This window comes from Oryx dammah, unplaced genomic scaffold, assembly GCF_014754425.2.
Source record: "Oryx dammah isolate SB20612 unplaced genomic scaffold, SCBI_Odam_1.1 HiC_scaffold_6, whole genome shotgun sequence".
NCBI lineage: Eukaryota > Metazoa > Chordata > Mammalia > Artiodactyla > Bovidae > Oryx > Oryx dammah.
Window position 1 is genome coordinate 26,998,450 of NW_024070190.1, and position 25,203 is coordinate 27,023,652.

Here is a 25,203-nt window from a genome sequence, read left to right on the forward strand (position 1 = left end):
ACTCCTCCTTTGTGCTCCTTGTGTTTGCTGATACCTGGAGAGAAATAGTCATTTCAGGGCCATAGAGTCTTGGCATTAGTAGAAGCCTAGAAGGGCCTGACTCAGCCTCCTGTGCAGAGCATAAGTCTATCTACTGAGTCTTGGAGAAATGCATACTGAGTTTTAGGGACAAAGATCTTGCAATTTTGGAGGTAACTTTCTCCAGTTATTAGGCAAATTACATCCTTAAAAACTACCTTTATGAAACAAGCCAAAAAGCTTCTTTCTTATAATAGACAGCAGTCAGTCATTCCTAATTCTGGCCCTTGGACCAAAGCAAGACAGGCCTGGTCTCTCCTCATCACAGCAGCACCTGAGCTATGTACAGGTAACCATCCTGTCTTCCTGGAGGTGTGGTGCTTCTTCCGGCTGAATGCTGCTGGCTCCCTTAACTGTTCTTCAAAAGATGTTTTTTTAGAAACCATGTCTCGTCTTAAAGCCTGTCATTTTTCTCTGGGAGTTATTCAGTTGTCAACTTCTCTTTTCAAATCTGACTGTTTTAATCTGACAGCTGGATCAAGTGCTGGGGAAGTAGCCTGGCCAGTTCACAGCAGAAGAGGACATTCATATGTCCCATGATCTGGAGACAGTTTCTGACAAACTACCGTTGGATTTTTCTGTAATCTGTCACAAATTGGCCTCTTTTGGAGACTTTTAGTTTACCCAAACACTTTTTTTTCCTGTCCCCTCATATCTGTTGCCAAATAAAGGCTTCTCATTTTGGATTTATATAATTGATTTTTTTAAACCTAAGTGCTGTACTTGACATTAAGGCCTTTTGAATCTTTTCTGGTTGTTTCTTTGGCCCATTTTCCAACTCTGGAGAACTTTTGAGCCTTAATTCTTTCATCTAGTGTATTATCTCTGACTCTCTGCTTCATGCCACTTTAAAATAATTGGATGATTATGCCGCTGGGTCCTTGTTTCAGGGTCTGACCTCACTGGTGAATAGGATCAGTCCATCTGCAAGAGATTGTAGCATGTCTCCACTGTGACATGCCTGATAATTTAGGGCAGTGCTTCTCAAAAAATGGTTCCTAGCTCAGCATTACCTCGAACTTGTGAGAAATGAAAATTCTCCAACCTTACCCCACCCCCAAAGAGTCAGAACCTGTGGGGGCAAGGGTGGCAGTTTGTAAATCCTTCAGTTGATTTGGATGCTCACTCAAACTCAGGAGCCATAGAGCGAGAGATCTGGGAAGGCAGATAAAAAAGAAATCTAAAATATACAGGCGTCTGACAATCTTAAGGTTTTTCGGAGAGCCAGTTTAGAACAACCTAGCCAGACATTCTAGTAGCACAGGTTGATGTGTCTGTCACAAGAGGAAATTCTCTCTGGACTCTGGTTGGCTCAGTGACAAACCCAAGGGGAAGACTTGGACTTGGTAGGTGCAAAAGCAGAGTTGCAGGGAGACTGAGATCTAATGCACAGAAGAGCTGAATAAAGCAGGAAACACCAGACCCAGGCAAGGGAAAGGAAGGCAGAGTCTGGATGACCCTGAGCAGTTGGGAAATGCTGCATTTCCCGGAGGAGACTTTAAGCAATTGAACATTTAACAAAGTGAGGTCTCATACCTGTTTTTGTTTCTGCAGGCCCATCTGCTAAACATCCCGAGCTGGAATTGGAAAGAGGGGGATGATGCAATCTGCCTCGCAGAACTGAAGCTGGGGTTCATCGCCCAGAGCTGCCTGGCTCAAGGGCTCTCCACCATGCTCGCCAACCTCTTCTCCATGAGGTCATTCATAAAGGTAACGTCTCATCCGATTAGAGCACATTAGCCCCGGATTCAATTTGTCGTGGGGTTGAGTAGAGAGCACAACTTAAACTCAAAACAGATCGACGGGCTTTAACCACTCTGGTTAAGGAGAAATTCCTTGTTACAGATTTGGGCACAAGGCCAGCTTCTTTCAAAATTATGTTTTTATTTTTATTTGGCACATCCATGGCCATTAAATGATTGTTCAAAGCACGATCCTCTCTCTTTTTTTAGATAAACCACATGTTTATCTATCAACAAAGCCTCCGCTGTTAAAACAAAAATATGATTTATATACATTCCATATGGCACCAGAGCGCCTAAAGAAAAGAATTATCATTTTGCTCTTTTACATCAAGTGGCTGCTGGACCTCTCACTGTGCGGATAAATGCAGACCATGTGTTTGTGCTGAAGCCCAAACCCCAACAACATAATTCATTTATTTATTTCTGCACAATCAAGGAGGCCAGCAGGGCCGACATGCCATGGTTGTTTGAATGAAGAGTCAAGGGAGGAACTGAGTCCTGGGCCACAGGGCCCTTTACACCGTGAGATGGGCGGTCTGGATATACTCATCGGGCGGTCAGCAGTTAACCCCCTAGGATGACTGGGCAGCCTCTCCAAAGTCCCCAAAGTGGCCCCTGACCACTGGACTAATTCAGACAAAGGAATACCCAACTCTGTCCTCACAGGCCAGGCCAGGAGTGTTTCTAGGACATTGGGTGGAGGACCCAGGACTCTGCTAAGTGGGCTTTGAGAGCTCTTGGTGATCCTTATCCTTGGATTGCTTAGCCTAGAAAGACAAGGTAGCAAACCAGCACAGTAAATCCTGTCTAGACTAGGCCTCCTTGATTTGGCATTGGTGGCCTTAGCTCAAGATCTAGCCTTATATTCTCCTCCCTGTTATTCGTTTATTTACATTCCGCTTCCTGAATTGCTAATGGTTGAGGTAGGAAATGAGTCAGTCACTAGGAGATCCTGCAAAAGGGCCAGAAACTCTGAAATCAAAGGTGTGAACTCTCTAGCCTTTTGCTGCCATTGTTGCTGTCTCCACCACCAGCAGTTGGTAGTAACCCTGGATGCAGAGACAGGGGTGGGTAGGGAGGATGGGGATGCAGGTGATGAGCTAACCCCCTGTCAGGGCTCACTCTCAGCATCCATAAGTTGTGTGACTTAGAATAGGATTTTGATCTCAGACCTCACCCTCTCTGCCCAACTCATTTACATTATTTAGCCAGTTTATAGTTAACGTTACAGAAAAGAACAAATCATCCTGGAGTCCTTTCAATCACTTTAGTGACAGATGCCTTGATGAAAATATCCTTTACTTTACTATGTGCCCAGAGACCTCAACTCTGCAGAATCCTGGCTCAGACCCAGCTCACAAATAAGGACATTGCTTTTCTTTAAATGGCTCCTTTAATCCAGGCTGCCAGTCCCCGCCTGGATACAACTGAATGCAGGCAAATAGAGGCAGCAGGGAGGTCTTTGTGGCTGGACTCAGAGACAAGCCTCAAAGCCAGATGTAGCCTGGTGTCCTCCAGGGCTCTTACATTCAACACAAGGAGCCCAGACCAGGATAAAGGACTGTCACCAAGCAAGCTCCTCTGGCTTGTCCAACAAAGCTCTGGTGGTTTCTTCCAGCAGGGAATTACCCACAGGACCAGCACACATGGTCTGGGGACTTGGGCTCTGCTTCCTGTTGTTGATGGAACACGGCCTTGGCAGGGCCCCACCCCACATGGGGCACTTGACATGCGTATGTTTTGATTTTGTGGTGCCTGCGTGGAAACTAGATCTGCCTGTCAAGAAAATTAATAAAATGGATGTGACACTGATCCTTCAGTGTTATTACCAGCAGGGAGAAAGAACTTCTGTCCAAATTCCTCAAGACCCTAAAGGGCCTCACCTCTGTAGCCAAGGATGTCCCCTCCAGCCCTTGCTAATCCCACTGCCAAGTTCCTATTTAGGAAGAGCCTGTGGGAGAGGCCTTGTCAGGCCCTGGTATAACTCAGAACACATTTCCCTCCCAGGGTCGTGTTATCATGTTATTTGTGTCCAGGGCCAACCCCTCCATGTTCGGAGGTAGCTCTTTGAATATGACCTTCACCCTCTGACATTCAGGTGATCTTTGTGATGGAATTTGCTAAGGCACATGACCTGTATATAACAAGTGTATGTAACAAATGATATGTTTTTTTTTTCTTTTGAAATAAGGACAATCTGAAGCACATGCTCCCAATTCTGCAGTGTTGTCTCCGTGCTCTTGTCTCTTATCCTCCACATTCCAGATCCTTGTTTCTTTTAGGTCATAATAAACACCGTAATGATGCTCTCTTTGGTATCTTTTATATATTGTCTCACATTCCAGGGGTCACAAAGCCTTATTTGGAGTGTTGCATGGAAAAGAGAATCTATACCTGGATTACTGTTTGCAGAAATGGCTTCCTTCTGCAGTGTCCCTTGGGTCCTGTGGTAGAGAGTTTATCTTCCATGGGGAGAGGCAGGCCTGTAGGGATGGAGGGAGGTGGGATGAGGCTTCGGCAGGACCTGATGCCTTGAGAAAGCTTAGCATGTCTGGAAGCCGAAGGTGGAGTGTGAGCTCACCCTCTTCCTGGCCCTGGGCAGATATGACGTCTGTCCCTTCCTCCTGTGGAATCCGTTGTAGCCTGACCCTGCTGAAAGAAGACAGGACGAGAGTGAAACAGGAATCATGTGTCACAGTGACTGTCCACCAGGCTTTTGGAATGCATGAGGCCAAAAAGCCAAGCCTGACAGTGAGGGTGATAAATGGAAGATACCAAAGAGACCCACCCCTGGGGTACCAGAAAATACCGGGGAGCACCTCTTTATCCCTACAGCAAGGGCACTTTCAAAGACCTTTTGCCCTAGGGTGCCAAGTCATTGCCCTTGAAAGCCTTCCTCTGAATTGATCTAAACTTTTGGGGAATCTGTTTATAGTTTTAGCTTATGTCTTTGTTGCTGCTGCTGCTAAGTCGCTTCAGTCGTGTCTGACTCTGTGCGACTCCGTAGACGGCAGCCCACCAGGCTCCCCCATCCCTGGGATTCTCCAGGCAAGAACACTGGAGTGGGTTGCCATTGCCTTCTCCAAGCTTATATCTTTGGGGTTAATGAATTCCTTAAGTTTCCTTGTGTGTGTGTGCTAAATCGCTTCAGTTGTGTCTGACTCTTTGACACCTATGGACTGTAGCCCACCAGACTCCTCTGTCCATGGGATTCTCCAGGCAAGAATACTGGAATGGGTTGCCATGCCCTCCTCCAGGGGATCTTTCTGACCCAGGGATCAAGCCTGTGACTCCTGCATTGCAGACAGATTCTTTATCTCTGAGCCACTGGGGAAGCCTTTAAGTTTCCTTAAGAATTCCTAACTGCTGTTAAAGACTTATTTCTGACTATTTGTCCTTAATTTGCTCCACTTAACCTTCAAGACATGGCCTGTGTAGTTTCTCGTGTGCTGGGATTTGTTGAACAAATCCAACCTAACGTTATAAGTCAGTACCTTTTATGAAAGCAGCTCAGACAGGTCACTCAGGGGTCTTGTGGCCCAGCAGCTTGTTGCTTATGACGCAGGTGAAGCGTTTTGTCGACCAGGACCCAGTTCTCACCCTTGAATGCCTTGAACGAGTGCAGGCAAGTTCCCTGATTCCTGGGACTTGTCAATATCTATGTTATCAATCGGGCTCAGAACATCCTGTTCATTGACTGCTGTCCGATCTCCTACCACCTGCTTGTCAGGTTCAAATGAATATCTTCCTAACATCTTCTGGGCCGACCAAGACAAATGAACTACTTAGCTTATCTGCTGTTGCCTCATCCATGAATACGTGGCCACGTGTATCCTCTCCTTGGCATCCTCAGTTGGATGTAATTAAGATCCATTGATTTAGAAAAAAAAATTTTTTTTAGAGTTTTGCCATGTAATATTAAACTTTGTCTTCAAAATATCTGGTTTCAAGCTGGGGCTTGACCTGCTGTCTTTGTGAATTGTGCTATTATTTTCACTAGGATTAGCTGTCCTTGGACATGCTGAATGATGTGTGTGGGTGTTGTATTTTAGAGAGTGATTAACTCTTGATATTTCTTTTCAATCCATGCTGCCCTCGAATTTAGCACATTTAAATTGTTCTCAGGATCACCGATGATTTTAGCTCTGCTAATCTACTATTTTACACACGCACACACATACAGCCTAAAACATGGTATGTATTCCATAACTTTTTCTTATTTGAATACATCGACTATGAAATTGGAGGAACACATGATGCACTTCTTTTGTTTTCCCTGTTTTACAAGATTTGGAATTTATGGGTGAAATTTACTGAAGATTGATGACATAACAGTCTCTTCTATCGCATTGTCTATTCCTGAATAAGGAAGCACTAGGGAAATCAGGCCTGTGTGATTCAGGTTGTATCTTTTTAAAATATATATATTTATTAATTTGACTTCGCCAGGACTTAGTTGGAGCATGTGAGATCGTTAGCTGTGGAGTGTGGGATCTAGTTCCCTGCTTTGAGGGTGTGGAGTCTTTCAGCTGCTGGACTGCCCGGGAAGTCCCTCAGACTGTATCTTGGCCGAGGTGGACTCTGCTGTATGTAGAAACCATTTGTTCAGTATTGGCATTGTCATACTGGGATAAACTGACAGCAGTGCAGAGTCCAAGTACTAATTGTAGCCAAGGGAATTGTTTTCAGTACCTTTCTTTGGGGTTCTATTTATGTATATATGTGTGTTTGTGTCTATGCATATATAAAAACATTATGGTTTAGGAGATGGAAATAGAAATCAAGAATCTTTAGTACTAGCTAGACTATTTTGGGTTCTAACTATGTGCCAAGCCCTATGCTAAATGCAGTATGGGCTTTGTCTCATTTAATTTTCACAAACCATCCAAACTTGGCCTTATTTTCATTATCTCTGTACAGGGACAGGTTCTGTGGGTTAAGGAAAGTTTAGCCCCTTGTGTGAGAAAGTAAAGCTCGGAATTGGCAAACTCACATGTCAAACCAGGAATGGTGGTTCCAAGTCCATCCTTGGGTATTTCTAGAAGAAATAAGATAAACAATAAGAGGGAACCTTAGCTTTCTGTAGTTTATATTATGGAAACTCTTGATCCAATAGAGATGCCCCAGGCACCTTCTATATTCCAAGCAGTGTGGTAATAACCCTGTTATCCTTATGGCTAAGAGGTACTCATAAGCTTCAAGAAGCTTCTGTTCTGACTGGGATGTCTGGGCACGTGTTTGCACAGCCCTGTCCTGTGGCTTTTGTTGGCCTTTCTCTCTGGTCAGCTCTATAGGGGCAGAAGTCATGGCATTAAGACAGGTGAGGGGTTAACTTAGGCTTGGATGAGTCAAGGTGGGAAAATGAACAGGCTCTCAAGAAGGAAATGGCATTACACATGGCCTATTCGGGAGGTGAAGCTGATTGACTTAAGTAGGTGCTTCTGGGAGATAGCAAGCAATTCTTATTGGCTGATGGGTGTGTAAACTCTGGAGACCAGAAGTATTCATCTAGGTGAGGGAGGCATATGAGAAGCAGGGCTCAACCCTGTGTGGATTGGGAGAGAGGTGGGTGACAGGGTCTCTGAAATGGGGCCAAGACTCCAACTGATAAGGCTGGGATCGAAGCGGCTTTCTGCTCTAGGAGGGAATCCTAATGGTGCTAGAGAAGAGGGTTCACTTGGCAAAGTAAACCTACTTGGGGTGTTAGATAGTGAGATGCAAACTGTTGCTTATTGCATACCCAAGAGTGACGTCACTCTGATCACAAGTGGTATGACAGTGGACTTCTACAGACATCCGTCACCAGTGGAGAGCTGCTCCTAATACACGTATATTCACTTTCTCGGTAATCTCATTTATTCTCATAAGTACTATAGATGACTCCCAGATGTATATCTCCACCCAGGACCCGACCCCAGTGTTGTTTGTTTAATTGCTGCTTAATATCTTTATCTGAATGTTTCATCTCCTCTGAGACCTAACCTATCCAGAGCTGAATTCCTGTTCTTTTTCTATAAACCTGATCTTCTCCCATTGCACTGTTGGCAAGATTATCCTTCTCATTGGTCATGCTAAAGTTCTGGGATTCCCCCTTAGCTCCTTTCTTCCTCTCATGCACCATATTCAATTCAGCAAAGAATCCACTTGGTTAACTTTCAAAATAAGCCCAGAATCTGTGCACTTCTCATTACCTCCACTTTATTATCATATCTAAACCACCATCATCTATCTCCTAAAGTATAGGTCAGCATCCTAACTGACCTCCCTGCCTTGCCTTATCCCTCTCCTATTCTGGTCTATTCTCATACAGCATCCTTAAGCATGAGTCAGATCCTGTCACCCCTCTGCATAAATCTCTCCATGGTGTCCCATCTCATCAGAATAAAGTTATTACAAATGTCTATAGGTCCCATGAAATCAGGTTCCTGTGGCCTCACAGACCTTGTCTCCTAAGTCTTCTGCTCCTTAACATCATCCATACTCCATTTAGCTAATCTAGGAGTTTTGCAATGGCACCCCACTCCAGTGTTCTTGCCTGGAGAATTCCAGGGATGGGGGAGCCTGGTGGGCTGCCGTCTATGGGGTCGCACAGAGTCGGCCATGACTGAAGCGACTTAGCAGCAGCAGCAGCAGCAGGAGTTTTGCCCTGGCTGCTTCCTCTGACGGGAATGTTCTTCCCCTAGATAGCTTCTGATTTCCCTCTATCACACCCTTCATGTCCTTGTTTAGTGTTAATTTCTCAGGGAGACCTTTTTCTAGAACATTAAAACCACATTTTAAAAAGGGGATTAAAAACAAACTTTTAGTTAAAGTATAATATACAAACCAGAGTGTGCATCTGATAAATGGACAGCTTGTTAAATAGTCACAAACTTGCACTTCTGTGTTACCAGGGCCTAGATTAAGAAACAGTACATTATTAGTACACCTAGGAACCACTGTTTTTAAGCCAGATGACAGTGTATGTGTGGGTCTGTTTTGGGGATTTTGTGGGGGGGAAGCATTGACATCTCTACAATGTTGAGTTCTCCTGTCTATGAAGATGGTATACATAGGGATATATATACATAAAGGGATGCTTTACATAATAAAGGGATGCTTTATGAATCGACAGTTTCCCTGGAAAATGTAGGTAAAACAGGAAGAAAGTGACCAAGTTTCACAAATTTTTGTGGAGCTTCTGAGGGTCCCTACAAGGAGTAGATGTCCTATTTTACCACATTCTCTAGGAAGGATCTATATGCTCTCTCAGACTTCGTGGGGAGAATAAAGTTTCCATGTGAGAAAAACATCCGAATTGCATTTTCAAAATGTGCATCCCCCTTCCCTCCACACCCCATATATTCACATCCTTGTTGACTGTCTTGGCTTTGTTTTCTCCATGGTGTTTATTGTGTATCGCCTCTGTTCAGAAACAGGGTAAGCATTCTGAAGCCTAGAGCTACTCGCTTCTCCCCAGTGCCTAGAACAGCACCTGATTCACAATAGGTTCTCAATATATGCATTTTGAATGAATGAATGGTCTGATCCTTGTCTTACCAGCCTTTATTATGGATAGCTGGGTGGGGGCAGGACCAGCAGAGACTTAAAATTTGAGGTGATTATGGTGCTGAAAACGTTTTCCTCTGCTACTATATGTGGTTCCTTTGCCAAATTAAAGAGCTTTGACTCCATATATAAACTAGAAATTCAAAGCTTCATAATGCTTACTGAGGATGCATGGAGTCTGGTTAGATTTGGTTATAAACCATTTTGACTGCCAGAAAATCCAGTCAGTGTGTTGTTTAAATTCACAAATCAAAATACATGCCCATGAATTGAAATGAATTTGCTGAACTTCAGTATCCCATTTGGGTCAATATCATTGTGTACCCTCTTTCCATCCTACTTTAATCTCATTAGATGAGGGGCTCTACCTGCCTCCCCCACTGCTATTGACTCTGCCCACGATGACTAACACCCACCTGAACGCAGAACAACTTCCCTGGAATCGATTTCAAATGAAGAGAGAATTAATCTATGAACTATTAACAGGGATTCTGTTCCCCTCTGGCCCTGGTAATTTCTAGAACATTGAATTAAAGAGTTCTCAGACCTTTACAAATTCTCAAGGCAAACATTATTAGCAAAAAGAAGCCCATACAGCATGTTAGAAGATTGCCAGAAAATGTCAATGGAATTTCTGAATAAAATAAAAAAGGTTGAAACTCTCTTTCCCCATCTTCTCCCCTTCTCCCTCTTTTCTTCCCCCTAACATGATTAGAAAGTCATTTCATGTGTCTTATATGTTTGGTCAATCAAAGGCAAACGTACATGATTGATGGTGACAGGGAACACATTTAATTCATTATTCTTTACTTTGCAGCAAAATGATTTGTGTAAACTGTCTGCCTAGCATTAAAGGTAAAACAAACTTAGAAACCCCAACATGTTATATTTTTGTCTAATATTTTCCTTTTGGTTTTATAGCTGTAATCACATATGGATTCTTTTATTTGGCTCTTGGCAAGGACTGAGCAAAGGGGAAGTAACAGAGAGAGATTACATAATATGCAAAGCCCTGTGCCTGTTGAGGATGGAGCCCCTGAAACTGCAGTGGCCAGAACTCACTGTGAAATCCAGGAGAAGCTGCCATTCCCCTGGCCCTTATCAGCTCGTAGGATATTGTCACTAACGTGAAGGAAGGCCCTCTTGACCAAGCCTCTGGTACAACATCAAAACAAGCTCTTTCAGAGATTATTGGCCTTTAATTAATTGAGTGCATTTCTGAGTACACTTGGACATCTTCCTGCCTTTCCCCCCACCCACTACAATTTCTAATTTTTAGGTGTTATGGGTGCTAACCACCATCACTGACTTTTCAAGCAAAAATCTCAAAATGCTGTTAAACTACTAGGAATAAAATCTCAGATTCCCTTACTAAAGCTTTTGGTTATCCCTGCCATAAAATGGTATCAAATATAAATCTATGCCCAGAGTAATGATGAGGGACCTGGACCTCTGAGATGACCATTCTACATATCTCAGGGGTGTGAAGCAAGAAACCACCACTGATTTGATAAGGGATCTCTTTTGTTCTTTTGTCTCTTTTGATCTTTAAAGTTACCGTAGCATCCTAAATGTGCATACCACTTTAGAATTTAGAAGATAATGCATTTCAGTTAAAACACTGTCATTTAATCTGTAGGGTAGGAAGAAATAGGAGAAGGGAAAATAGAAGATGGTCGATGGGAATGATAGTACAAAGACCAGATTGCTGCTGGATCTTTATGTTCTTCACTCAGTACTTTCCTGACAATTACACTTTGTTTTAAACGTAAACACTGCTTGGTTTTTTATTCAAATTAATGGCTTCTAAGAACAGAAATCACTTCGCAGTATTTGCAAAAGTAGTATCCTAGGTTTCTCCAAGCATGCCTAAATACATGATACGAAAAATTAGATATTTTTCAAAAGTGGGAAATTCAGGTATCTGCCCTCATTCTCTCCATGGCACCTTAGTATGGAAAAGACCCAGGCAAGACTGATAAGACCATAATGCCTTGTCATTTGGGAGAATTTGTTGCTCAAGTCAAGTGCTGCATTGGATCCAGGGAGGGAGATGATGACCAGTTTGCTGAGCGGGGATGTAAAAAAGCTAAAAACCATAGTCCCAGCCCTCTAAAGGAGGGTATCAGTGGGTCAGAATGAAGATGCTGGATTTCCAACATGGAGATCATATCAATAAAAGGACATGAGATCCAGAAGAGCTAATCAGTGCTGAGAAGAAGAAAGGACATTTTCTTACACTGTCTTTCCCAGGTAAAGTTTTTAATTTTGAAAGTTTGGAGGTTTCCTCCAAATGTTAGAGAGTTTCCATATGATCCAGCAGTTCTACTGTTAAGTATCTACCCAAGAGAAATGAAACCACATGTATTAATTTCCTCTGGCTGCTATAATAAATTACCACGAAGGTAGTTACTTACAACAGATTTTTTTCTCTTCCTTTTCTGGAGGTCAGAAGTCTGAATTCAGTTTCTCTGGACTAAAATTGAAGTGTTTTCAGGGCATCTATGGATCTTTAAAATTAGGAGACAGGTATTCTGCTTCCAAAATATAATAGCAGAACAGCCTTAACAGTTATAGGCATTCCCATTCCAAATGGAAAAAAAAAAAGGAGGGGGGGAGGAAGAAAGGAGCTACTATCCCCAAGTACCTTCAAAATCCAACCAAACAAATTCCATTGGGTTTTTAGATCTGGGAATAATCCTCTGTGGCTTAAAATTTGCCATTGGTAATGTGATTTCTCCAAATGTGTTCTTCTTCAAAATTGCTCTGGTTATTCTAGTGCTTTTGGCTTTTCATATGTATTTTAGGATCAGCTTTTCTATATCTATATAAAAAAAAAACAACCTACTAATTTTGATTGGAATTGTGTTAATCCTATAGATAAAGTTTGGGGGAACATTAGCATTCATGAACTTCTGTTCCAATCCTTGAACATGGTGTCTCCATTTACTTAGATAATCTTTTAACTTCTTTTATCAGAGTTTTGTGGTTTTCAGCAAACAGATTCTCTACATTTTTGTTAGGTTTATATGTAAATATTACATTTGGGGGGAGATATTTTAAGTGGTGTTTTTAAAAACATTCAGGTTCCAGTTGTTCATTGGTGGTAAGTAGAAGTAAACATTATTTTTCTATGTTGACACTGACCCCTTCACTATATTCCACCAGTGGGCACTTCTTGCAGGATGTTGACTAGGTGGAGTGAGAGTGGACATCTTTGATTTATTCCTGCTCTTAGGGGGAAAATATTCATTGTTTTACCATTAAGTATAATATTAGTTGTAGGTGTTTTGTAGATGTTCTCCTAAGGTTGAGGAAGTTCTTTTCTATTGATAATATAATGAAAGGTTTTTTTTTTTTTTTTTGGTAGATGGATTTTGAATGTTGCCAAAAGCTTTTCCTGTATCAATTGATAAATCATGTTGCTTTTCTTCTTTACACTGTTAATATTGTGGATTACATTGTCTGATTTGAGAATTTTGAACCAGACCCTGTACATTCCAAGACAGAACCCACCTGCTCATAGTGTGATTTATGTCTGTTATCTATTTCTATAGCTATATATCTACAGGTAGATATACAGATTTGATTTCCTAATATATTTATGAGCATTTTTTTATGTCTGTGTTTGTGAGTAGGTATTTTTCTATAGATTTTTTATGCGATCTTTGTCTTTAGTATCAGGGTAACGTTGACTTCATAAAATAAGTTGAGAAATCTTTCCCTTCTATTTTCTAGAAGTGATTATGTAGAAATGGTGTTTGTTTTTTTCCACTTAAATGTTTATCAGAATTCATTAGATTTATTTTACCAAAAATTTTTAAAGACTAATGTAATTAGTTAGAAATCTTGGGTGAGTTGTTTCAGTTTGAACTTTCTAAAAAAATAGAAATTAGTTGAACTTATCTGAGTTGTTCAATTTATGTATATAAGTTCGTAGTTTTCTGTTGTCCATCTAACGTCTTCAGGACATTATAATAAGGTCTATAATAATGACCTCTGCTCATTCTTGATTTTTAGATTTGTCTTGTTCCTTCCTTCATTCCTCCCTTCCTTTCTTTTTTTTTGGCACATAAATTTTGCTGATCTTTTCAGAGTTTTTCCTTGTATTATTTTCTTTATTTTTCTGTTTTCTTTATGCTTGCCTTAGGTTTATTTTACTCTTCTAACTTTTAAAGATGAAGTGTAGTTATTGATTTGAGACTTTTCTTTCTTAGTATAAGCATTTAAGGCTATCTGTTTCAGTCTAAGAACTGCTTTAGGTACATTCCACAATTTTTGAAATGATGTATTTTCATATAGTTAAAATATTTTATAATTTCATTTGAGGCTTCTTCTTTGACCCATGGGTTATTTAAATGTTTGTTGCTTAATCACCAAGTATTTGGAGCTATTCCTCTTATATTTCTATTATTATTTATGGTCTGATTCCATTATGGTAAGGGAACCTACTTTGTATGCTTTTGATTCTTTTTAATTTGTTAAAGTGTATTTTATATGATCTATCTTGGTGAATGCAAGCTTAAAAAGAATGAATATTCTGCTATTGTTGGGTACAGTGTTCTATTAATGTTCATTTGGGCCAGTTGGCTGATGGTGTTCAGTTCTATACCCTTGCTGATTTTATGTCTACTGATTCTACCTATTACAATGAGATGAATGCTGAAGTCTCCAATTATAATTTTGGATTTGTTTGTTCTGTCAATTTTGCTTTGTGAATTTTGAAACTCTACTAAGTATATATATGTTTGGATTGTTGCATTTTCTTGATGAATTGAACTTTTTGTTATTATATTTTGTCCCTATATCCTTGGCAGTTTTCCTAAAGTCCAGTAGATTTCAGGTCCGATTTAATAGACCCATCCAAGATTTCTTTTTGATTAATGTTTTGATGAAGAAATATATAGGTTCTCATGATTTTTTTTGGAAACAAACTACCTATTTAAATTATAAGTGATTTTCTTATAGCCAACTTATACTTGGATCATTTAAAAAATTACTCTGTGAATCTCTAGACCATTTATATCTAACATAGTTATAGATATGTTTGGATTATATCTAATATTCTGTTATTTGTTTTCTGTGAATTTCCTGTTTTAGTTCTCCTCTTTCCTCTTTATTTTCTTATAAACAGTTTAGATTTCATTTTATTTGTAGTCTTTTTTGTTATATAACTTTATATAGTATTTAACTGATTACCCTTGGGATAATGTGCATACTTAACTTTCGAAATCTACTTAGATTCAGTGGTATACCAGTATAATGTGGAAAACTTACTAACCTATGGATCCCTTTACCCTCCCCATTTTTGTTGTAGTTGTGTTGTTGAAAACTCCATCAGACAGTGCTATAATATTTCCCATTTCAGTTGTTCTGTCTTCATGCCTGATGTTCCAACTTCCCCCTTGGAATAATTTCCATTCTGTCTTCCTTATAAATGATTTTTCTTCATCTGACAATGTCTTTATTTCATCTTCATTCCTGAAGGATATTTTTGGTGGACACAGAATTCTGGGTTGACTAATCTTTTCTTTCAGTTCACTTCAGTTCAGTTCAGTCACTCATTCATGTCTGAGTCTTTGTGACCCATGGACTACAGCATGCCAGGCTTCCCTGTCAATCACCAACTCCTGGAGCTTGCTCAGACTCATGTTCATTGAGTCAGTGATGCCATCCAACCATCTCATCCTCTGTCATCCCCTTCTCCTCCTGCCTTCAATCTTTCCCAGCATCAGGGTCTTTCCAATGAGTCAGTTCTTTGCATCAGGTGGCCAAAGTATTGGAGTTTCAGCTTCAGCATTAATCCTGATTTCCTTTAGGATGGACTGGTTGGATCTCCTTGCTGTCCAAGAGACTCTCAAGAGTCTTCTCCAACACCACAGTTCAAAAGCATCAGTTCTTCAGTGCTCAGCTTTCTTCATAGTCTAACTCTCACATCCATACATGGCTACTGGAAAAAACATAGCTTTGACTAAATGGACCTTTGTTGGCAAAGTTATGTCTCTGCTTTTCAGTATGCTGTCTAGGTTGGTCATAATTTTTCTTCCAAGGAGCAAGCGTCTTCTAATTTCATGGCTGCAGTCACCATCTGCAGTGATTTTAGAGCCCCCCAAAATAAACTCTGTCACTGTTTCCATTGTTTCTCCATCTATTTGCCATGAAGTGATGGGACCAGATGCCATGATGTTAGTTTTCTGAATGTTGAGTTTTAAGTCAACTTTTTCACTCTCCTCTTTCACTTTCATCAAGAGGCTGTTTAGTTCCTCTTCGCTTTCTGCCATAAGGGTGTTGTCATCTGCATATCTGAGGTTATTGGTATTTCTCCTGGTAATCTTGATTCCAGCTGAAATCAAGCTGGAATCTTTTCTTTTAGTAATTAAAATTTTTGTTTCATTTCCTTCTTGCCTCCATTGTTTCTGGTGAGAAATCTGTAGTCATTGGAATTGTTAACCTATAAGTAATGAGTCATTTTTCTCTGGTTACTTTCAAAATTTTCTTTTTGTATTTAGTTGTCTCTCATCTGATTACACTGGGTTTAAGCATTATTTTTTTGGATTTATTCTTTTGGGGATCACTGAGATTCTTGAATTTCTAGCTTCATCTTTGGCAGAATTTGGGACATTTTCATTCATTATTTCCTCAAATATATCTTCTGCAGCATACTCTTCCTGCTCTCCTTCTGAGATTCCTATAATGCAAATGTTGGACTTTTAAATATACCACAGCGCCCTAAGCCTCTAGTCATTTTCTCAGTCTCTGGTGGCTCAGTGGCAAAGAAACTGCCTGCTGACACAGGAGATCCAGGTTTGATTGCTGGGTCAGGAAAATCCTAGGGGAAGGAGATGGCAACCCACTCTAGTATTCTTGCCTGGGAAATCTCATGGACAGAGGAGCCTGGTGGGCTATGGTTCATGGGGTCACAAGAGTTGGACATGACTTAGTGAGTAAAGCAACGATAAGTTTATTGGTTCTTTCCTTTTTTATCTCTGCAGTTGAGCTTATCCAGTGAGTGTGCTAGTTGTTACACTTTCCAATTCTAGAATTTCCATATGATTCTTTCTTTTATCTTGTTTCTTTACTAAGGCTTTCTGTCTTTCAGTTCTTTAAAAAAGTGTTCTTAGTTATTGGAAGATTTTATACTAGCTACTTTAAGGCCCTTGTTAGATAATTCTAATATTTGTGCCATATAAGCATTGGATGCAAGTTGAGATTTTTTTTTTATTTATTCATATGCCAAGTTTATTATTATTATTATTATATTCTGGACACTTTGCTTATTTTATTATGAAACTCTAGGTCTTGTTTATTTTTATTTATTTTAAAACATTTTATTTTGTATTGGAGTATAGTCAGTTAACAATATTGTGATTGTTTCAGGTGAACAGTAAAGAGACTGAGCCACACATATACATATTATCCATATTCCCCCAAACTCCCCTCCCATCCAAGCTGCCACATAACGTTGATCAGAGTTCCCTGTGCTATGCAGTAGGTCCTTGTTTGTTATCCATTTTATTTATTTATTTATTTTACTTGGAGGCCAATTACTTTCCAATATTATAGTGGTTTTTGCCATACATTGACATGAATCAGCCATGAGTGTACATGTGTTCCCCATCATGAACCTCCCTCCCACCTCCATCCCTATCTCATCCCTCAGGGTCATCCCAGTGCACCAGCCCTGAGCACCCTGCCTCATGCATCAAACCTGGACTGGTGGCTATGTCACATATGGTGATATACATGATTCAGTGCTATTCTCTCAAATCATCCCACCCTCACCTTCTCCCACAGAGTCCAAAAGTCTGTTTTTCACATCTGTGTCTCTTTTGCTGTCTTGCATATAGGATCATCATTACCATCTTTCTAGATTCCATATATATGCATTAGTATACTGTATTGGTGTTTTTCTTTCTGACTTACTTCACTCTGTATAATAGGCTCCAGTTTCATCCACCTCATTAGAACTGATTCAAATGTATTCTTTTTAGTGGCTGAGTAATACTCCATTGTGTATATGTACCACAGCTTTCTTATCCATTTGTCTGTCGATGGACATCTAAGTTGTTTCCATGTCCTGGCTACTATAAACAGTGTTGCGATGAACATTGAGGTACATGTGTCTCTTTCAATTCTGGTTTCCTTGGTGTGTATGCCCAGCAGTGGGATTGCTGGGTTGTATGGCAGTTCTGTTTCCAGTTTTTTAAGGACTCTCCACACTGTTCTCCATAGTGGCTGTACTAGTTTGTATTCCCACCAACAGTGTAAGAGGGTTCCCTTTTCTCTGCACCCTCTCTAGCATTTATAGTTTGTAGACTTTTGGATCACAGCCATTCTGACCAGCGTGAGATGGTACCTCATTGTGGTGTTGAGTTGCATTTCTCTGATAATGAGTGATGTTGAGCATCTTTTCATGTGTTTGTTAGCTATCTGTATGTCTTACTTGGAGAAATGTCTATTTAGTTCTTTGGCCCATTTTTTAATTGGGTCATTTATTTTTCTGGAATTGAGCTGCAGGAGCTGCTTGTATATTTTTGAGATTAATTCTTTGTCAGTTGCTTCATTTGCTATTATTTTCTCCCATTTTGAAGGCTGTCTTTTCACCTTGCTTATAGTTTCCTTAATTGTGCAAAAGCTTTTAAGTTTAATTAGGTCCCATTTGTTTATTTTTGCTTTTATTTCCATTACTCTGGGAGGTGGGTCATAGAGGATCCTGCTGTGATTTATGTCAGAGAGTGTTTTGCCTATGTTCTCCTCTAAGAGTTTTATAGTTTCTGGTCTTACATTTAGATCTTTAATCCATTATGAGTTTATTTTTGTGTATGATATTAGAAAGCATTCTAGTTTCATTCTTTTACAAGTGGTTGACCAGTTTTCCCAGCACCACTTGTTAAATAGATTGTCTTTTCTCCGTTGTATATTCTTGTCTCCTTTGTCAAAGATAAGGTGTCCATAGGTACATGTATTTATCTCTGGGCTTTCTATTTTATTCCATTGATCTATTTTTCTGTCCTTGTGCCAGTATCATACTGTCTTGATGACTGTAGCTTTGTATTGTAGTCTGAAGCCAGCAAGGTTGATTCCTCCAGTTCCATTCTTCTTTCTCAAGATTGCTTTGACTATTCTAGGATTTTTGTATTTCCAAACAAATTGTGAAATTATTTGTTCTAGTTCTCTGAAAAATACCATTGGTAGCTTGATAAGGAGTGCATTGAATCTATAGATTGCTTTGGGTAGTATACTTATTTTCACTATTTTGATTCTTCCAATCCATGAACATGGTATATTTCTCCATCTATTTGTGTCATCTTTGATTTCTTTCATCAGTGTTTTATAGTTTTCTATATATAGGTCTTCTGTATCTTTAGGAAGATTTATTCCTAAGTATTTTATTCTTTTCTTTGCAGTGGTGAATGAAATTGTTTCCTTAATTTCTCTTTCTGTTCTCTCATTGTTAGTGTATAGGAATGCAAGGGATTTCTGTGTGTTAATTTTATATCCTGCAGCTTTACTATATTCATTGATTAGCTCTAGTAATTTTCTGGTGGAGTCTTTAGGGTTTTCTATGTAGAGGATCATGTCATCTGCAAACAGTGAGAGTTTTACTTCTTTTCCAATTTGAATTCCTTTTATTTCTTTTTCTTCTATGATTGCTGTGGCTAAAACTTCCAAAACTATGTTGAATAGTAGTGGTGAGAGTGGGCACCCTTGTCTTGTTCCTGACTTTAGGGGAAATGCTTTCAATTTTTCACCTTTGAGGATAATGTTTGCTGTGGGTTTATCATATATGGCTTTTATTATGGTGAGGTATATTCCTTTTATGCCTGCTTTCTGGAGGGTTTTTTAATCATAAATGGATGTTGAATTTTGTCAAAGGCTTTCTCTGCATCTATTGATATAATCATATGGTGTTTATCTTTCAATTTGTTTATGTGGTGTATCACATTGATTGATTTGCAAATGTTGGAGAATCCTTGCATCCCTGGGATAAAGCCCACTTGTTCATGATGTATGATCCTTTTAATATGTTGTTAGATTCTGTTAGCTAGAATTTTGTTGAGGATTTTCGCATCTATGTTCATCAGTGATATTGGCCTGTAGTTTTCTTTTTTTGTGCCATTTTTGTCTGGTTTTGGTATTAGGGTGTTGGTGACCTCATAGAATGAGTTTGGAAGTTTCCTTTCCTCTGCAATATTCTGGAAGAGTTTGAGTAGGATAGGTGTTAGCTCTTTAAATTTTTGATAGAATTCATCTGTGAAGCTGTCTGGTCCTGGGCTTTTGTTGTTGGATGGTTTCTGATTACAGTTTCGATTGCCATGCTTGTGATAGGTCTGTTAAGATTTTCTATTTCTTCCTGGTTCAGTTTTGAAAAATTATACTTTTCTAAGAATTTGTCCATTTCTTCCAAGTTGTCCATTTTATTGACATATAGCTGCTGATAGTAGTCTCTCATGATCATTTGTATTTCTGTGTTGTCTGTTGTGATTTCTCCATTTTCATCTCTAATTTTGTTGATTTGATTCTTTTCCCTTTTTTTCTTGATGAGTTTGGCTAATATTTTGTCTATTTTATTTATCTTCTCAAAGAACCAGCTTTTAGCTTTGTTGATTTTTGCTATGGTCTCCTTTGTTTCTTTTTCATTTATTTCTGCCCTAATTTTTATTTCTTTCCTTCTACTAACCCTGGGGTTCTTCATTTCTTCTTTTTCTAGTTAACAGTAACACAATAATAGTGGGAGACTTTAATTCTCCACTCACACCTATGGATAGATCAAGTAAACAGAAAATTAGCAAGGAAACACAAACTTTAAATGATACAATGGACAGTTAGACCTAATTGTTATCTATAGGACATTTCACCCCAAAACAATGAATTTCACCTTTTTCTCAAGTGCACATGGAACCTTCTCCAGGATAGATCACATCCTGGGCCATAAATCTAGCCTTGGTAAATTCAAAAAAACTGAAATCATTCCAAATATCTTTTCTGATCACAATGTGATAAAATTAGATGTCAACTACAGGGGGAAAAACTGTTAAAAATACAAACATATGGAGGCTAAACAACACGCTGCTGAATAACCAACAAATCACATAAGAAATCAAAAAAGAAATCAAAATGTGCATAGAAACAAATGAAAATGAAAACACAACCCAAAACCTATGGGATTCAGTAAAAGCAGTGCTAAGGGGAAGGTTCATAGCAATACAAGCTTACCTCAGGAAACAAGAGAAAAATCAAATAAATAACCTAGCTATACACTAAAGCAACTAGAAAAAGAAGAAATGGAGAACCCCAGGGTTAGTAGTAGGTCTTGTTTAAATCTTGCAAACACATTGATAATTTTATGGTAGCATGTATAATTGCCCTGTTTTATTTTAGACTGCAAGTCCTGACCAAGCTTCTATGGGTTGTAATTCCAATATGAGTTGAGTTTTCAAAACATTGGCAGGGCTATTTGGATGTGTCCCACATCAATCTCAAGCTGGGTGATAGTTTATGCTTTGGTTTTCAAAATCTATATATACTGTGTAGGGTCAGTTTCTTCCTTGCACAGCTCAGGGTAAGCCCAGGAGTTCATAACTAATTGTAAGGAGCTACTTTAAGTTCTCTTTCTCTGTGCTCTCCAGGGGAATTTGAGCTTCCATGGGGTCTTCTTTTCTATCCTCTGGGGCTCCTCACCTGTGCAAACCAGGGGGAGAACAAAGAGAGACTCTCTTGGGACCTCAGATCCTCAGGTCAGAGAAGTTTTTCCTACCTCCTCTTATCTCCCATTGCCACTACTGCTACCGCCACCACTGAGTGCCTAGAGGTTGGGGTCCAAGAGAAGAGAAGAAAAGAAAAAATACCCTAAGCCATGATTGTCCCCACTCTTCCTCTGAGTGTTAAGAACCTTTTCTACTGGTCTTGAGTCAGAGCAAGAGCTTCTCTTGGAGCTTTCTCTTTTCACATTTTTGTCTTCATTTACAGATTTTGGTTTTCCTTGAAGTCAGGCTAGAGGATACCAGAGCAAAAACTAACTCTGCTGATTTGGTAGTACTTCCAATTCTGGTCGTTTCTCCTAACCTGCTTACTGTTTATTTCTCAGAGTCTTCAAGTATCAGCTGTATGCATTTTTTCCGGGTCTAATAGATGCATTCAATGAAAGACACATGATGGAATGTCCTTATTCTATTTTATACAGAGCCAGAAACCCAGATATCACTTTAGAAATGATATTCTGTGTTTGTCCTTTATAGCTGGACCAGGGGGAATACTGCCTCTAAGGCAGTGTCATCACTATCAGCATCATATCTTTTCATCATTATCATCATCATATCTTTTTAGCATATTCAGCAGTCACTGTCTTTAGGGGTGAGTTTGAGGTAATCAGCCTTTTTCATCAGTGACTATGAATAACGTAACCTGGCAGGCTGCATTACAATGGAATCCTATGCATTCCCTGGTAGAACAATAGGAGGTAGCTGTTTCCACTTCAGACTCATTTGGCTGATTTAGAGAAACTTTGGGACACCTGTAAAATGATGCTGAGATCATTTTAGGCATCCATCTGCCATCTTGAAAAACAGGATGCAATAAAACCTTTCAACTGGGTATAATTTTTGTAGTTTTTATCATTAGCTGTCACACATATCCCATGGTAGCAAGAATGATGCAGGCCCACTGATTAGAGTTTCAGGTACAAAGAAATATGGGGGTCCTGCCTCAACACTGTGCTTTGCGTACGCTAGGGGTTTGGAAGTAGACCAGGAAGTGAATGGAATTAACTGATATTATATAAGTGACAGATATCACTTCCTCCCTTTTCCTTTCCCTGTTGGCAGGTAGAGTATCCCTGCCTACCAGGAACTAGCATATAGCTCTATGCCCACTGACCTTGGTGGGCAGAAGCTCTTTGCTGTGATGAGTCTGCCAAGAAAAGTCTGTTTATGCTGAGCCTCCATATTTATGGCATTTCTTTTTCAGACAGTGGATTTAATCAGTTTCTTTTTCTCCCCCTAGACTGTGACAATGGGGCTTCCCAAGTGGCGTTAGTGGCAAAGAACCCGCTTGCCAGTGCAGGAAATGTAAGAGACACGGGTTCAATCCCTGGGTCGGAAAGATCCCCTGGAGAAGGCCATGGCAACCCACTCCAGTTTTCTTGCCTGGAGAAATCCCATGGATAAGAGGAGCCTGGTGGGCTACAGTCTAAAGGGTCACAAAGAGTCAGACACAACTGAAGTGGCATAGCATAGCATAGACTGTGACAAAATAAATATCATTTCTTAAGGACTTTCTATTGGTTTCTTGTTGGCGATGAGAAATCCTTTTATTTCAATGGTTGCGTATATTTTTCTTCTTCAATTTAGGGAAGAAAGTGCCAGAGAAAGAGGAATATTTGGGGCCTCTTTCAGAATCTGGATGAAGTATTAGACTTGATTATCCACAAATCTTGGATGGTGTCTCCCTGTCCAGGTAGATGCATGGAACGTGCTGCTATTCAGGTGTGCCCCCACATCCTCACCCTTCCTGCTCTCCCTCACTCACGGAATGTGAACGAAATTGTGAAGTGGTGTGGTGGGCAGAGGCCTAAGTTAGAGGGAGTGGTTGTAAGTCTCTGATTTAGAATGTGATTTGTTGTAAGACCTTGCACTACTTGCTTAAGCTTCCTGGGCTTCATACTACCCACTATAAGAAGTAGAAGAGCCTAACAGACTGTTGAAAAATTACCAATATATGATGGCACTCACCCTCTTTATCCTTCTTAAGGTGGTATGGTTTGGGTTTGCAATGAGACCTGATACTGGATTAGGATTGGGCCACTGGTGGGAGAATACAGAGGGGTGAACTTTATCTAAAACTATCCCCTAAGGTGGTGTCAAGGCAGCCCACCTTAGATTACTTATGATTTGCCTGAATGCATTTTCTAGGACTGCAGCATTATTCATTAGCCTAAGTGACACTGGGTCCTTTAAATCCCTCAATTCTCTGCCAAAACCCACCCCTGCCCCAAAGCTAGAAGCTTTTATCTGCATATACAGGTGAAACCTGTGTGTGCCTGTCTGGCTTTTCCCAGGTATCTCAGTGAATGGAGATTTGCTGACTGTTCTTTCCCATATGTAATGAAATTCCAAGTAGCAAGAGCAGCCCTGCCCAGGACAGAGCCCTGCAGTGGCAGTTTCTGGAAGAATAGCTATATGCTGGGCTGTGTCACCTATGGAGAAATCTGAGAGTGTAGCAACCTCCTGGGTCCTGCCTGGAGTATTGATATATACTATACAGCATATTAAAAAGCAGAGACTACTTTGCCAACAAAGGTCCATCTAGTCAAGGCGATGGTTTTTCCAGTAGTTATGAATGGATGTGAGAGTTGGACTATAAAGAAAGCTGAGCACCGAAGAATTGATGCTTTTGAACTGTGGTGTTGGAGAAGACTCTTGAGAGTCCCTTGGACTGCAAGGAGATACAACCAGTCCATCCTAAAGGAAATCAGTCCTGAATGTTCATTGGAAGGACTGATGTTGAAGCTGAAACTCCAATACTTTGGCCACCTGATGCAAAGAGCTGACTCATTTGAAAAGACCCTGATGCTAGGAAAGATTGAAGGCAGGCAGAGAAGGGGACGACAGAGGATGAGATGGTTGGATGGCATCACCGACTCAATGGACATGAGTTTGAGTAAACTCTGGGAGTTGGTGATGGACCGGGAGGCCTGGTAGGCTGCAGTCAATGGGATCACAAAGAGTCAGACATGACTGAGAAATTGAACTGAACTGATGGACTTGAACTTGCTCATGGGACCAATGAGCATAGGACAGACCTCCCCCTGACCAAAAAGAACTGTCACAAGTCTTCTTTTTCTTCTCATCTTATACCAACTGGAGGACATCATCCTGGAAATTTTCTGGGAATACTGAACTATAACAAGAGTTAGAATCTAGTGAGTCTCTGCATAGAGGGATGTGGACAGAAGTCAAGCCCAGAAACCAGATGTAGCTAATCCAGTCAACTCCTCAGGGTCTTTTTGTCTCAGGGATCCTTTCAGGAGACTAGACTGGGTCTTTCTATATCAGATTACATATGACCTTTCTGATCACGTATGACCTTTCTCCCATTTGAGGAGACAGTCAGTTCTTCCAAATGCCTAATGTCTCCCTTATCATCCTATCTATTCAGAGTGAATTCAGGAAGGGGAAAAGGAAGGAGGACCTCCGGGGAACACTGCTATCTTTAGGGGATATACTTAGTTTTTCTCCTCAATCCAGAGGATCATTGGATGATTAGTGATGTTCCAGGTTTTTCCCCGGCAGCTAAGCCATGAATCAGTGGCCCTGCATCTAACTAGCTATGTTCCTTTGTGTGAGTGATAGAGATTTCCTCATAATCACCATCACCGGCATCATCACCATCATCATCAGTAGCAATCAGCATCATCACGATCACCAACATCATTACCATCACGAACATTCATTATTTATAATGCTAGAACATTGATAGAACATCTATAGGGTACACGTCCAATAAGTGCCGTCTTTTAATATGATTAAACCACCAGAGTACCTATCACATAGGAACCACTCAGCAAACATTAGCTAACAGGGATCACTTCATTTCATCTATCTCCCTAAGAAGTAGATACTGTTGTTGTTCTTATTTTTCAGGTAGGGGGATCAAGGCTAGGAGAGGTTATACACTTTGGCCTGCGGCATTCAGTGAGATGGGATTTGAACTCAGAGGCTGTATGTGCTTCGTTACTTCCTGCCTTGTTACTGCACTCAGGATCAGGGCTCCTCTTAAAAAGAAACTGCTAAGCCCAGCTAAACACCTAAGCAATTTTATAAGCTGTCCACCT

The 25,203-nt window shown here is 40.2% G+C and overlaps 1 protein-coding gene across 13 annotated transcripts in view; it reads left to right on the plus strand.

Annotated features, from left to right (window-relative positions):
* The window catches only part of KCNMA1 (potassium calcium-activated channel subfamily M alpha 1), a 773,098-nt gene that overhangs the window by 552,052 nt on the left and 195,843 nt on the right, over positions 1 to 25,203 (plus strand). For all 13 annotated transcript variants that reach the window (XM_040242344.1, XM_040242341.1, XM_040242343.1 and 10 more), the window contains exon 14: positions 1,633 to 1,788. In XM_040242344.1, the coding sequence (XP_040098278.1) occupies positions 1,633 to 1,788 (156 nt within the window). The remainder of the gene's footprint in view (positions 1 to 1,632; positions 1,789 to 25,203) is intronic.